This window comes from Pleurodeles waltl, chromosome 4_2 (genome assembly GCF_031143425.1).
Source record: "Pleurodeles waltl isolate 20211129_DDA chromosome 4_2, aPleWal1.hap1.20221129, whole genome shotgun sequence".
Lineage (NCBI taxonomy): Eukaryota > Metazoa > Chordata > Amphibia > Caudata > Salamandridae > Pleurodeles > Pleurodeles waltl.
In genome coordinates, this window is record NC_090443.1 from 735021020 (window position 1) to 735034776 (window position 13757).

At 48.7% G+C, this 13757-nt stretch overlaps 1 protein-coding gene across 1 annotated transcript in view; it reads left to right on the plus strand.

Annotated features, from left to right (window-relative positions):
- The first annotated feature begins 7140 nt into the window (after positions 1-7140).
- The window catches only part of BTBD8 (BTB domain containing 8), a 491132-nt gene continuing 484515 nt past the window's right edge, over positions 7141-13757 (plus strand). The window contains exon 1 of the mRNA XM_069232349.1: positions 7141-7412. Coding sequence (XP_069088450.1) covers positions 7273-7412 — 140 coding nt within the window. The 5' untranslated portion in view covers positions 7141-7272. The remainder of the gene's footprint in view (positions 7413-13757) is intronic.

Sequence of the window (13757 nt, forward strand, 5' to 3'; positions counted from 1 at the left end):
GAACTCCCTTCCCGCTTTGGGTGAAGGCCTGCGACCATAGGGAGCTCGGGGGGGGGGAGCGGAAACCACACCGCGGCCCCGAGCAAGAAACGCGCCGAATACGGTGCACAAAATACAAAAGAAGAAAGGGGAGCCAAAACAAAGAAGCAAGCACCCCACCCTCCAACCTTCCGGCCATGTCGCAAGCAGGACGGATTTGGCGGAAACGGAAAGGGGGGGGTAGGGAAAAGACAAGTGACCCAATGGGGTGCAGGCATTTTTTTAATTTCACCCAAATGCCCAGAGGGCAAAAAAGAGGGTTATAAAGGGCTGCCCGGCCCAAAGGACACACACCGATTGAGAGAGACTGGGCAGCAAAAGAAAGGACGACACACATCGATCGTGAGAGACCGGGACCGAAGACATCACATACCAAGGATCGTCGCACCCTGCAGCTGCGGCCCACCAACATCCTTCCAGGTCAGCAGAACAGGTCCTTTGGTCCACTCGACCGGCCCCAGAGACCTACAGCAAGGCAGCTCGCAGCAGGCACTCCACATTGTGCCCCCGCCAGAGAGGAGTCACGGAACGGCTCTTGCTCCCGCTGCCGCCAGACGAAGGACTCACCTACCCCCGAGCCGCGAGAAGAAGACAAACGCGGCCCGGCTCCAGCGGCAGCGAAGAATCCGGCACTGCACAACGACCCCTTTCAAGGAGGCGGGACAGCGGCTGTGGACAGCGGTCAAGAGTCGCGGACCGGCTCTTCTTCCCGTCGCCACCCCCCCACACCCCCCCTAACAAAGGACTCACCTACCCCGGGCTGCGGGAAGAAGACAAACGCGGCCCGGCTACAACGAGGCCAGGGAACACTCAGGCGCGGCAGGCCCCTGTAAGGAAGGCGGCGCAGCGGCTGCAAGCAGCGGGAAAGGGACCGCCTGGCGCTGCACCATCCCGGCACACAGTTTTAAGAGTCGCGGACCGGCTCGTTCTCCCGTCATAACCCCCACTGTTCCCCCCCAACAAAGGACTCGCCTACCCTGGGCCGCAGCAAGAAGGCAAACGCAGCCCGGCACCAGCGAAGAGAGCAGGGAACACTCTGGCGATCTAGGCAGGACAGCGGCTGCTACCCGGGCCGTGAGAGGAAGGACAACGCGGCCCGGCATACATCGTGCAAACAAAATAACTTTAGGAAGGGAGCACGCCCCCCCGCGCTGGGCAAAAGGAAGAAGGACTCCCCACGCCGCTCCTGAAATAAGCAGCTCTTTCTCAAGCACGTGAGCGAGGCACAAGGACAGCAAAAAAAAAAAAAAGGGGGGATGCAGGAAAACATTGCAGAAGAAGGCACTAAGACAGAGACAGCCACTGAAAGCAAATTGAACCGGGCCTCAACACCACAAGCCACACGCTAGGCAAGCTACAGGCCAGGAGGTCAAGCAACCAGGGACAGCCAACAGGGTGACGCGACCTGGCTGCAACCACACCACACCCACAGGCGCAACCGGGGACACGACCCGTGTTGAGCACCAGGCAGCGACCGGGGACAGCCCTTTGGGCGACACGACCCGTGTTGAGCACAAGGCAGCAACACGGGACAGCCCAGTCGGGGTGACACGACCCTGTGAGCTGGCTTGGCAACAAGGTGCCATGGAGAACAGCGGGGCAATTGTGGAGCTTGATATTGAAGAAATCATCAAAGCTGCAAGAGAAGCGGCAACAACACGCAGCAAGGACTGGAACCTGAAACAAATAAAAGGACTAGGCGCAGACGAGGGGAAGACACAGGAAGAGTGCAACATCAACGGAGCGAGTGGCGCAGCACTTGAAAGCAAGGAACTACAGACCGAGGCTAAGAAACGGCAGTGAAACACGAGCAGAAGCATGAAAAAAGGGAACAAGAGAGAAGCGGGCGACCCCACAGAAGCAGCGACCCCGGGACCCAGCAAGAAAGCGAAGGCGAACAGTGGTGATCAAATCAGCATGATTGTCCAAGAATGTCTGAAATCAATGGCACCGCTATTATTTGTAAAAGCGGGGGGAGGGGGGTGCACAAGGTGAAAGGATCTGGGGACACAGAATGCAGGGATGACCCAGGCCCCAGCAGGTCAAAGGGTAGAGGGTCAAGGGTACCTAGAGCAGAAGCAACGCGTGAGCGAAGCCCATCACCTGATAGCGGAGGGGAGGAGACAGCTCCTGCAAACTCTCCAACAAGACCAACCCAGGCATGGGACATAGGCCCTGATAAGAATGCACACAGGCGGCGCACCCCATCAGCGGGCGGACAAGCCCCTGAGGTGTACAAAAGAGGGGCCCTGGGGAGACCATACATGGTGGCAAGGGCACCAGGGCTAGCAAGTCTGATCCCACTAGCAGTAAAAGAAAAGATATGGCGCAGAGAATTCATAGACATATTCACACTGCTAAAAAGTGGAGGGCCTAGATCTGACCACAGTGGACAAAAAGGAAGAAGAGAGGAGAGGACGTAACAGAGTCAGAAAAGAAAGGAATTTTGACAACTGGTTGGACGCATTTAGAATCATGGCCTGTATAATAGTTGAGAAATTCCCACATTGCGCAAAAGATTTGTGGCTCTACGAATCAAAAATTCACGAGGCTCATAGGCAATTCACAGGAGATGCATGGCTAGATTATGACAAAGGCTTTAGGTTAAAAATGCAGGGAAACCCAGATATGGAGTGGGACGAAGAGGACCTGGCAGGATACATGCATAAAATGATGATAGCGAGGGAAGCAAAGAGCTGGGCAAACAAAGGCGAGCAGCCCTTTCGCTGGAGCTACCAAAAAGGCAGGCACGATAAGGTGAGGCCCTACCACAAGAGACAACCATACACACAGTGGAAGGGGCAACAGGCGAGCAGACCAACCGCGGCAGTATGCTACAAATTGGCAAAGGACGAGTGTACATGGGGTTCAGCTTGCAAATTCAGACATGTATGCTCGGCATCCAGGGGAGGGCAGCCCGCAGCAGAATGCAAAAGAGGGGAGGGAGCAGCACCAAGAGGGAGAAAGTTAAAAAGAAATAGGCACGCCAGCACAATTGCCTGGCTGGGGAGGAATGTGGAGCTAGCAGCGTCCCCCATTAATACAGTCAGGCTGAGGCAACTGGCAAACGAATACGGCAACGAACAAGATGCTAAACTAATATGCGAAGGCTTTGAATAAGGTTTTAAAATACCGTCTATTATACAACCCCACAACACAACACCAAAGAACCTGCGCTCTGGAAGCGAGTACCCAGAAATAATAAAAGAGAAAATTAAAAAAGAGATAGAACTAGAGAGAGTAGAGGGTCCCCTAATGTACCCCATCCCACCTGACCTCATAATCTCTCCCTTAGGGGTAGTTCCCAAAAAAGAGGCAGGGAAATTTAGACTCATCCACCACCTATCCTACCCGGAAGGGAAGTCAGTGAATGATGGTACAGACCCGGACCACTGCGCCGTAGGGTACGCTTCAGTGGATGATGCAGTAGATTTATTGCGCACAAAAGGACGGGCGCGCTGATGGCGAAAGCAGACATTGAGGCAATATTTAGACTGCTGCCAGTGCATCCCGAGAGCTACTACTTACTGGGGTTCAACTTTGAAGGGAAAACTTACTTTGACAAAGCTATGCCCATGGGTTGCTCGATTGCCTGCGCTTACTTTGAGAAATTGAGCACATTTCTGGAATGGACATTGCACAAACAACACCCAAAGGGTGCTAAGCTGCATTACGTGGACGATTTCCTATTTTTAGGCCAGCCCAGCGGGCCTGAATGCCAAGAGCTACTAGATTCCTTCCAAGCCCTAGCAGCTACATTGGGCGTCCCATTGGCAGGGGACAAAACCACAGGTCCAACCACCAAACTAGTTTTCCTGGGAATAGAGCTGGATTCCAAAGCAGGCACATCCAGCATACCTTTAGACAAAGTTAAGGACCTCCAGAGAAACATCAAGAGGTTACTGGGCAAACAGAAGGCCACCCTCGGGGAACTACAAGAGCTTATAGGTAAACTCAATTTTGCTACAAGAGACATCCCAGTAGGCAGGGTATTCGCCAGGCGACTCTCCCAGCTGACTAAGGGGGTAGAGAAGAAACACGACCATGCCAGGCTGACCACAGGAGTAAAACAGGACTTGCAGACATGGCAGGCATTCCTAGCAGATTTTAATGGCACACTGATTTGGAGAGAGGGTTGGGTGTCAGCCAGACAGATCGAATTGTACACCGATGCGGCGGGCAGCTTGGGTTTCGGGCCCTTTTAAAGGACAAGTGGTGCGCCAAGAAGTGGCCAGAGTCATGGGCAGCTCGCGGCCTCACAAAGAACATCACACTGTTCGAATTATTCCCTATCGCAGTGTCCCTGACCATCTGGAGGGAACAACTGAGAAACATGAAACTCACCCTATGGTCTGATAACCAAGCAGTCGTGCACGCCATCAATAGAGGGGCATCCCAGTGTGCATTCGTTTTAAAACTGCTGAGATACATGGTGTTTATGCAGCTTCAAAACAACCTAGACATAAGAGCGAGACACGTGCAGGGCACAGTAAACACTAAAGCCGATGCCCTCTCTCGATTCCAGATGGGGAAATTCAGGAGCCTGGCCCCGGGAGCAGAGAAGATGACACCATTCCCCACCAGCTTATGGGGCCTGGTAGAGGGGACCTAACTGCATTTATAGAACACGCCCTGGCACCCAAAACAACGAGGCGTTGTGCATCTTACGCAAACAGAGTGCTAGCCGTAACAGGTTTACAGTCTTTTAAGGACCACGAGGAGTCCCAAAGAGCAGTCGAACGTTTCATAAAATGGGCTTACATGCAGAAGAAAACCAAGTCTTGGGCACAAGCACACTTGACAGCGGTAGCATATTACAGCAAACTGACAACGGGCAGGGACCCTTCAAACACCCATTACATGAAGACAGCGATGAAGGGGTGGCGCAGGTTGGAAGGCCCAGCACGGACCAACGGCGCCCGATCGAATTCAGTACCCTGAAGCAGCTGGTGGGAGCTCTCAGGAATATCTGCCACAACAACTTCGAACGCACCCTATTCAAGGCAGCATTCACAATGGCCTTTTTTGGGGCATTTAGGATAAGCGAGCTAGTGGCCCCAGCCAAAAACGGGCATACGAATACATGCATACAGAGGCAAGACGTACAGATAGGTCAAAGAAACATGCAAATCCTACTACGGAAATCAAAAACCGATCAACTGGGAAAAGGGGTAAAAATAGAGCTGAAATGCCTAGACGACCACGAGCTATGCCCCGTCTGCAGCACCCGGGAATTCCTACAGCTAAGTCCAGAGGGACAAGGGGCACTACTGAAGCACAAGAATGGAGACTGTTTGAGTATATTCCAGTTCAAAGCATTACTCAGGAGGGCACTGACCAGTGTGGGGCTCCCCGCTAACAAATTTGGCACCCACTCATTCAGGATAGGGGCAGCAACTACAGCAGCGCGCCACGGCATGCCAGAGCTCGGCATAAAAGCAATCGGGAGATGGAGCTCCAACGCCTATAAAGGCTACATCAGGGATCAGCACAAGGAGGAAAGGTACTAGCGGCAACAACTAGACCCTCATTTTCCCCTTACACTCACAGGTGAACACAGAACGGCATGGATAATCGGGCATTCCTTCGTGCACAGAACACGGGCATGGTGGGAGTCGGGCGGTCCCACGAGCGTGAAACGCCCTTGGCGAACAAAATTGAAATGGTTTGGCTTCCCGGGCATGAAATGGGAACAATTTCAGGACAGACTCAGGGAGCTCTTGGCCTCACAACACCCAGAACCAGACGTGCTGATAATCCACCTGGGGGGAAACAAATTGGCACAACTTGGCCGGAGGAAGCTAATGGAAAGCATTCGGTCAAACCTTGGGTCAGCAGCCAGGTGACTTGGAAAAGCGACTTTGATTTGGTCAGAAATCATCCCCAGAAAAAAATGGAGGGGGGCCTTGTCAGCAGGTGCGCTGGATAGGTCACGGAAAAATCTGAATGTAGCTGCCAAAAAATTCTGCATCCAAAACGGCTGGGAGAGCATCAGACATGGACTGATCAACCTACAGAGGCCGGAATACTTTGCAAAGGACGGGGTACACCTGTCCCGCCAGGGGACGGAGGTCTTCTGGAATAACCTGTGGGCCGCCTTGCAGTTGGCCGGCTGCGAATAACTCAAAAGAAGTGGGGGAGCCGCCCTCGAGCGGTAGCCCAAAGGGCGGCGTGGCGGAAAGAAGAGATAATAAGAACTACAAAGGCCACACCCAACGCAGCGGGCTGGCAGGGCTACTTATCTTGGGATGCCTCACGGCAGGGTAAGGCAGTCAGCTGAGGTTCTCGGAAAACACAGCACTCGCAGCCCGGGTCCGCCGGAGAGCTGGACACAAGGACTAAACAAGGTAGCGAGTTAAGCCTAAAGGGAAACGAGTACCCGCCTACTTAAAAAAGGAATAACGGCTAAGGACCAAACGTGAGATTGATTGAAAGAAAAGGAATGAACAGCATGTAACAAAAATTTTATTGTCAAGTTTAAAGTTATCAAAGATGCAAGAGATGTATGACACAAATGTACCATTGTGAATCAGAAACCCGAACACATATCCAACTGTGGTGTTATCATTGCGGGAATGGGCCGTCTGGAGGGGTTTACAACCCAGCTTCTCTCCTTCCCTGTCCAAATTCCTGATATTCCTCTCGCGCCTGTTTCTTGCCTCGTTGTGATCACCTTTGCATCTGCTACGTGCTGGCTCTCAATTCCTCACAAAATACTCCGCATGCCACGCTTCTGTCTTTTTCGCTTTTCTAAACGCCACACAGAAAATGATCTTAATGAACAGCAGAAGATCCACCGGCGTAGATTAAAGGATAAATTAAAGGTAACTAGCGTCCAGCCCAGCCAACTTCTACTCGTTCTTTTTGTTTTAGTTCCAGGTACGAAGAGTGGCTGCTGCGACGATCCCTTGAATGAAACAGCAATTCTTCCGGGGACAGAGGTTGGTATTTTAGAACCAATCGCAGGCTATAATTGACGGTGCAGCGCTCTAGCCCCACCTAGCATTGGTCAGAGCCTATCAGCTAACACTAAGTAGCTTTCTGATTTGCTCTCGTTGCTTTCGATTAAGACACCGAAAAGAAAGGCGGAAGCAATCAGATTTTAAAAGAACCTTCTTTGGAAAGAGACTGTCTCCACCTTTACCCCTACTCTTCGATCTGCTTAAGACAAAAGCAGGCATGTAGGTTTATCACAGTACTCTTTCACCGGGAAAGGTTAGGCTTTCTGGCAGAATGGCAGCGTGCACCGGGGGTTCGGCCCAAAGGGGAGCCTGTGTAGGAGGAGTCCCTAAAGGCTTCCAGGAGAAAGAGATTGCTGAGCGGCAAAGATTAAAGCGGCTGCTGGCCGAGCAGCTCTCAGGAGATATGCTCAGGTATTTCCTTTCTCTTGTGCTAAATGATAGCTTGGCAAGATCCTCGCATGTCTTCGACTTGTGACGGTTCATACTGAGGGTTCAATAAGTGTTGATCTACCGAAAGATGGCTTTTCCACTGCTCTGGTGTATTAACCCTGTCGTAAAGTTTAATCACTTTAGTTATGAGCAGTTAAGTTGAAAGACTTAGAGTAATCGAATAACTTTAACAAAAACGCGTATAGATAACATGCACACATTACTACAGTTCTGAGGCATTACATGCAGAAAAGAGAAAGGACAATACACTTAGTCACCTGTGCGCATACAACCACCCAGGTTTATACCAAGCAGCAGTTGAAGTCCGTAAACAAAGTATGTAAATCGTGAGTCTAAGTGCAATGGGGGGCTGAGTCCAAAATGTGGTTAAAACGAATAAAATATTCTGTAACTGTTTTGTTAGTCTTTCATCTTTAAATAACTGAATATAAAATACACTTAAAATAAAAAATAAGAGCACGTTAAACTAAACAAAGGAAAATGTACTCATTACTGTTCCGAAACCTCAACTTGTTTATGCGACCACCGCTGATGTCCTCTTGTGTAACCAGAGTTATAGAAAGGAACCTTAGTTGGAATAGTGGGGCGTAGTGACGTGTATTAAGAGAGCACTGTGAGTATCCAAGCCATCATTTTAAAATTGTATTACAAACAGTAGAAGAAGATATGCTGACACAAACTGCAGAAAACAGTATTTTATATAAACGCCTTGAAAATATAGATTTCAGTAATATACAGTCAGAGTGTACCTAGTGCAAACATTTTTCCATTAAAAGTATGCAGTCCAGAACTCCGCTGGTAACACCCTGGCATTACCGCTCAAAAGAAATAAGTCTTGGTCACCATGAAACTTCCAGTACCATGATTAATTAAAGCCCATGACGGCTCCTAAGCAGCCTTTACATTTGATGGCTAACAGATTGCAGACCGTAACATTTTCTCCAGGTCACAGGCACCCTGGAGAGGAGGCTTGTTGCTTCCTTAAGTTTCTGTCCATTTTCTTCACAGCACAGGAAACCCCACTCCTTCACTTACAGCCAGAGGCTCCTCCTGGAATGTTTTGGGTTGATTCGTCAAAGCGGGGAAAGGGGTGTATGAGCAAAACTCGTTTTCCGCATGCAATTTCAAATATGAATTTTGAACACCACAACATCAAAAACCACTGAACGGAATTACACCAAATTTAGCGGAAAGCTAGAGCCTTACCCTGAATTTGTGTTTTTTTGTGATTGGGTATAAATCCATTCAGTAATTTTTGAGAAATTAAATTTCGAAATGTAAAGATATTTGGGGCCACAGTAGTACCGCAGAACTAGCAGATCAACATATGAGACTTGGCTACTGTCAACATATACAGCAGAGGTCTTCAAACTAGGGGGGCCTCAAGTGATCCTGTGGGGGCGCCAGACTCTAGCCAAAAGAAGCATTATACAGATAACTGTAACGCAGCGCTCTGACACGGAGTCTCTTTCTGTCCTCGCGGGTGGAACGCGCTACCGATATTCGGAGCGCCGTTCCCCGCGTTTTTTGACTATGCTTTCTGGGAAGCATATATTTCGCTTCCGGACGCGCTACACTTACTTGTAGCCTTTTTTCTTCTTTTGTTGTTGGTGGTGGGTTTTTTGTTGGTCCTTTTGCCTGTCTCTATCCATGTTGTGTCCATCTTGTCTTCTTCGTGTTTTGTCCCACCATGCTCTGTTTTTCTTTTATACTACTTCCCTTTCCTGTGATGTCACTTCCCTTTTCTCAGTATATAAGTCAGTCAGTCTTGTTCCTCCTTGCGTTGCAAACACTTCCTTCTGGTTGTGCTGTTCGCTCCTGTTCTTTGTTCCTGCTTTTTTGCCTTGGGAGATTTTTGCCTGTTCTTTGTTCCTGCTTTTTTGCCTTGGGAGATTTTTGCCTGTTCTTTGTTCCTGCTTTTTTGCCTTGGGAGATTTTTGCCTGTTCTTTGTTCCTGCTTTTTTGCCTTGGGAGATTTTTGCCTGTTCTTTGTTCCTGCTTTTTTGCCTTGGGAGATTTTTGCCTGTTCTTTGTTCCAGCTTTTGCCTTGGGATATTTTTGCCTGTTCCTTTTTTCCTGCCTTTACCCTGGATACTGCCTATTTTTGTTTCCTGTGGTCAAGCCCTGTTTTTTCTTGTTTTCCTTCAGGAGTTCCTGTTAGAGGTTTTTTCCCCAGTGTTGTTTTTTTTTCCCTCTGGGACTACTTCTGGAGGGTACGGTCTGCTTTGGCGTAGCCTGTCAAGCGGCACCGTGGCTACTAGAAGGGGTCGCCCTTATCTGGGAGTATCCAGGACCTGTAGAAGACTTGGTGTATTCGCCAATCCGAAATCCAGAGGTGAGAAGTCCAGCGCAGTACGTGACAGATTGCAACGCCAAAAGATTCTGCGTTGCGAAAGCGCCATGGAAGATCCAGAGGGAGAGGCGTCAGAAAATGCTCAAGCCATGTTACAGATTGTCCAACAGCAAGCCCAAGAGTTACAACAGTTACGGGCAGAGAACACTGCGCTACGACAGGTCTTGTCTTCCCGATCAATGGACATACCACCCGTATCTACTACTATTCCTCGATATTCCGGAGATCCTTTAAAGATGAAGGAATTTTTGGACGCCCTGACGGTTTTCTTTGCTTTTCGTCCACTCCAGTTTTCTTCGGATAAGGCTAAGGTGGGCTATCTGATCAGCGCCTTGTCTGGTCCAGCGCTTGCTTGGGCGACTCCTCTGGTTTCTGCAGATGACCCAGTCCTGGCGAACTATTCCGCTTTCCTGACTGTTTTCAAACAAATGTTTGAGAGACCTGGGGTAGAAGCAGCAGCTGAAGAAGCCTTATGTGACATTCAGCAGGGTAATCAGGACGTACTGCAGTATATAACCCGCTTCAAACAGCTGGCAGCTGAAACCTCCTGGGTAGAACGCACCTTCGTAACCCTTTTCCGCCGAGGCCTGCGTGAAGAAATTAAAGATGAGCTTGTACACTCTTCTCCAGCTTGTTCTTTGAAAGAATTAATGGATCAATCTATGAACATCGAGTATAGACTTCGAGAGCGCAAGATGGAAAGACGTAGAACTAGAGCTCCATACCAGTCCAGTACCTTACGTGCTAGCAGTCGGCGAACGGAAGATAGTCCATCTGAAGCCTCTCCACCTCCCCATGAAGAGCCCATGCAGATAGATCTGGTTTGTGGGCCATTGACGGAGTCAGAAAGGGAGGAACGACGACGAAGGGGACTTTGCCTATACTGTGGTAAGGCTGGCCACCTGATCCGTAGTTGTCCGGTACGTCCCACTAGGCCTGCGGGAAACGCCAGCTCCCGTCCCCTGTAAGGAGGAAGGAGACGGGAGGAGCTGAAGTACCATCAATATGTTCCTCCAAAGAAAGCATGTCCACCCTGTTTATCCTGTCGGTCAAGTTACAAAGTTCACAAGATCAAGAAGAACATCTTCTGGCTCTCCTTGACTGTGGAGCCAGTGGACTCTATCTGGATGAGACCTGGGCTACGAGTAAAGGAATTCCCCGCATTCCTAAAGAAACTCCTGAGCAGGTTCACACGGTGGATGGCTCTCCGTTAACCTCAGGACCTGTGGTGGCCTCAACTCCTACTCTTTGTTTGACATTTGGGGGGCATCAAGAACACGTTGCCTTTGATCTCATAGCCTCACCAAATCACATCATGATTTTGGGAATTCCCTGGTTAGCCCGACACAACCCCTATATCAATTGGGAAACACGAACTATATCCCTAACGTCTTCATTTTGTCAACAGAATTGTTATTCCACTACTTCTTATTGGACTCCAAAAAGGTCCTGTCAGTCAACTAAGGATAACACTAACTCTATCAATATAATTCAGGGGGTTCCAGATTGTTATCAGGAATATATCAGGATTTTTCAGAAACCTAGTAATCCTATTTTGCCACCTCATCGCAGTTATGACTGTGCTATTCCTTTGATTCCTGATGAAGTCGTCCCCTTCGGTCGAATGTATTCTCTGACAGACCAAGAAAAGAAGGTGCTAAGGGAATATTTAGACAACTTACACAACGGTTTGATTGCTCCTTCCACATCCCCCGCTGGGGCTCCTCTCTTCTTCGTACCAAAGAGACCTAAGGATCTGCGTCCTTGAGTGGACTTTCGTGAACTCAACAGAATAACGATTAAGGATCGATATCCACTGCCTTTAATCAGAGATATATTGGATGCCATTCAAGGAGCCAAGATATTTACTAAATTAGACTTACGGGGTGCCTATCATCTCCTTCGGATCAAGGAAGGAGATGAATGGAAGACTGCGTTCCGTACCCCTTTTGGGCACTAGGAGTATCGTGTTATGCCCTTTGGACTGACCAATGCCCCTTCTGTTTTTCAACGATTTATGGATTCAGTGTTCTCTGATGTACTCAATCAATATGTAGTCATTTATTTGGATGATATCTTGATATATTCCTGTGATCCTGAGCACCATGTAGATCATGTCCTGCAAGTCCTGGAAAGACTCAAGAAGAACCAATTGTTTTGTAAACCTGAGAAGTGTGAGTTCCATAAATCTGAAGTAAGCTATCTCGGGTTTTGTATTAATCAACACGGAATATCCATGGATCCTGACAAGGTCAGTGCCATATTAGATTGTCCTTCTCCAACGTCCATTAAAGAAACGCAATGTTTTCTTGGTTTATCAAACTTTTATCGTCAGTTTATTCATAACTTTGCCCACCTACAAAGTTTCATAACACAAACAATTAAGAAAGAGAACCTGAAGAAGGGTTTAATTTGGACCAAGGCGGCTGAACGCGCGTTTCAAGAATTAAAGACAGCCTTTACCCAAGCACCCGTGTTGCGTCATCCTGACAATACCAAGAAATTTATTGTCGTGACTGATGCCTCAGACAGAGCTATTGGAGCAGTTCTGCTGCAGAAGCAAGACAATGATGGATTGGAACATCCTATCTTTTATCTGTCTCATATTCTATCAGAGGCTGAACGAAATTATTCTGTACTGGAACGTGAACTACTCGCTCTCAAAGTAGCTTGTAAGGAATGGAGGCATTTCCTGATGGGTTCCAGAGAGCCTTTTGAAGCTAGGACTGATCACCGTAATCTCCAGTGTCTTCGGAGCTTTCAGTGTCGCAACAGTCGTCAGGCTCGATGGGCTTTCTTCTTTAGCCAGTACGATTTCGTGATCACGTACATACCTGGTTCCCAGAATTTAGTGGCAGATGCCTTATCCCGAAGATATCCTGACATAGCCCAGAACTCCTCTCCACATCTTATTGAGGCTAGCAGGATCATCGGAGCTACTCAATCTTTTCAAGAACGCATTCAATCTGAGTACCAGTTTCTGTCTGCTTCAGAATGGGATAAAGTGACTCCTTTTTTGCAGAAAAAGGACAACTACTTCTATCATCAACATGCTCTTTTCCTACCTACCAAGAAAGTGCAGACAGAAGCTCTAAAAATGTGCCATGATTCTCCTATAGCCGGTCATCGAGGTATCAGGAAGACCCAGGAGCTGCTTTAGCGATCTTTTTGGTGGCCTTCGCTAAAGACAGACACTGAAACCTATGTGTCAGCATGCCCAGTCTGTGCCCAGACTAAGACACCCCGAACTAAGGTGGCAGGTTTATTAAGACCTTTACCGGTTCCTTCCGCTCCTTGGTGTACTCTATCCACGGATTTCATATGCTCTCTACCTACCTCCTCTGGTAACCAAGTAATCATGGTGACCGTAGATTCATTCACCAAGATGGCCCATTTTTCAGCCTTGAAGAAACTACCAACGGCCCCAGAAATGAGTCGCATTTTTCTACGGGATATTTTTCGCCTCCATGGTCTTCCTCAAGAGGTCATTTCGGACAGAGGGCCTCAATATGTATCACGTTTCTGGAGAGCCTTCTGTGCCTTCTTTAACATTGAGATTTCTTTATCCTCGGGTTTCCATCCACAAACGAACGGGCAAACTGAACGAGTGCATCAAGAACTTCAGCAGTATCTGAGATGTTACTGTAATGCCACACAAAGCAATTGGTCGGAATATCTTGCTCTTGCCGAGTTCTCATATAACAACACAATACATAGTGCGACCAAGACCACACCCTTTTATGGTACTTATGGATTTCATCCGAGGACTTTCACTACTGTTTCTCGAACATCCTCTTCTGTGCCTGCAGTCACTTCTTTTTCACGACAGATCCATCGAATCCAGGGCCTACTTCACACAACTCTCCTAGCTTCGAAACAAGCTATAAGGCGAAAGGCGGATCGTTATCGGCAAGCCGCACCTTTGTATCAAGTGGGCCACAAGGTATGGCTTT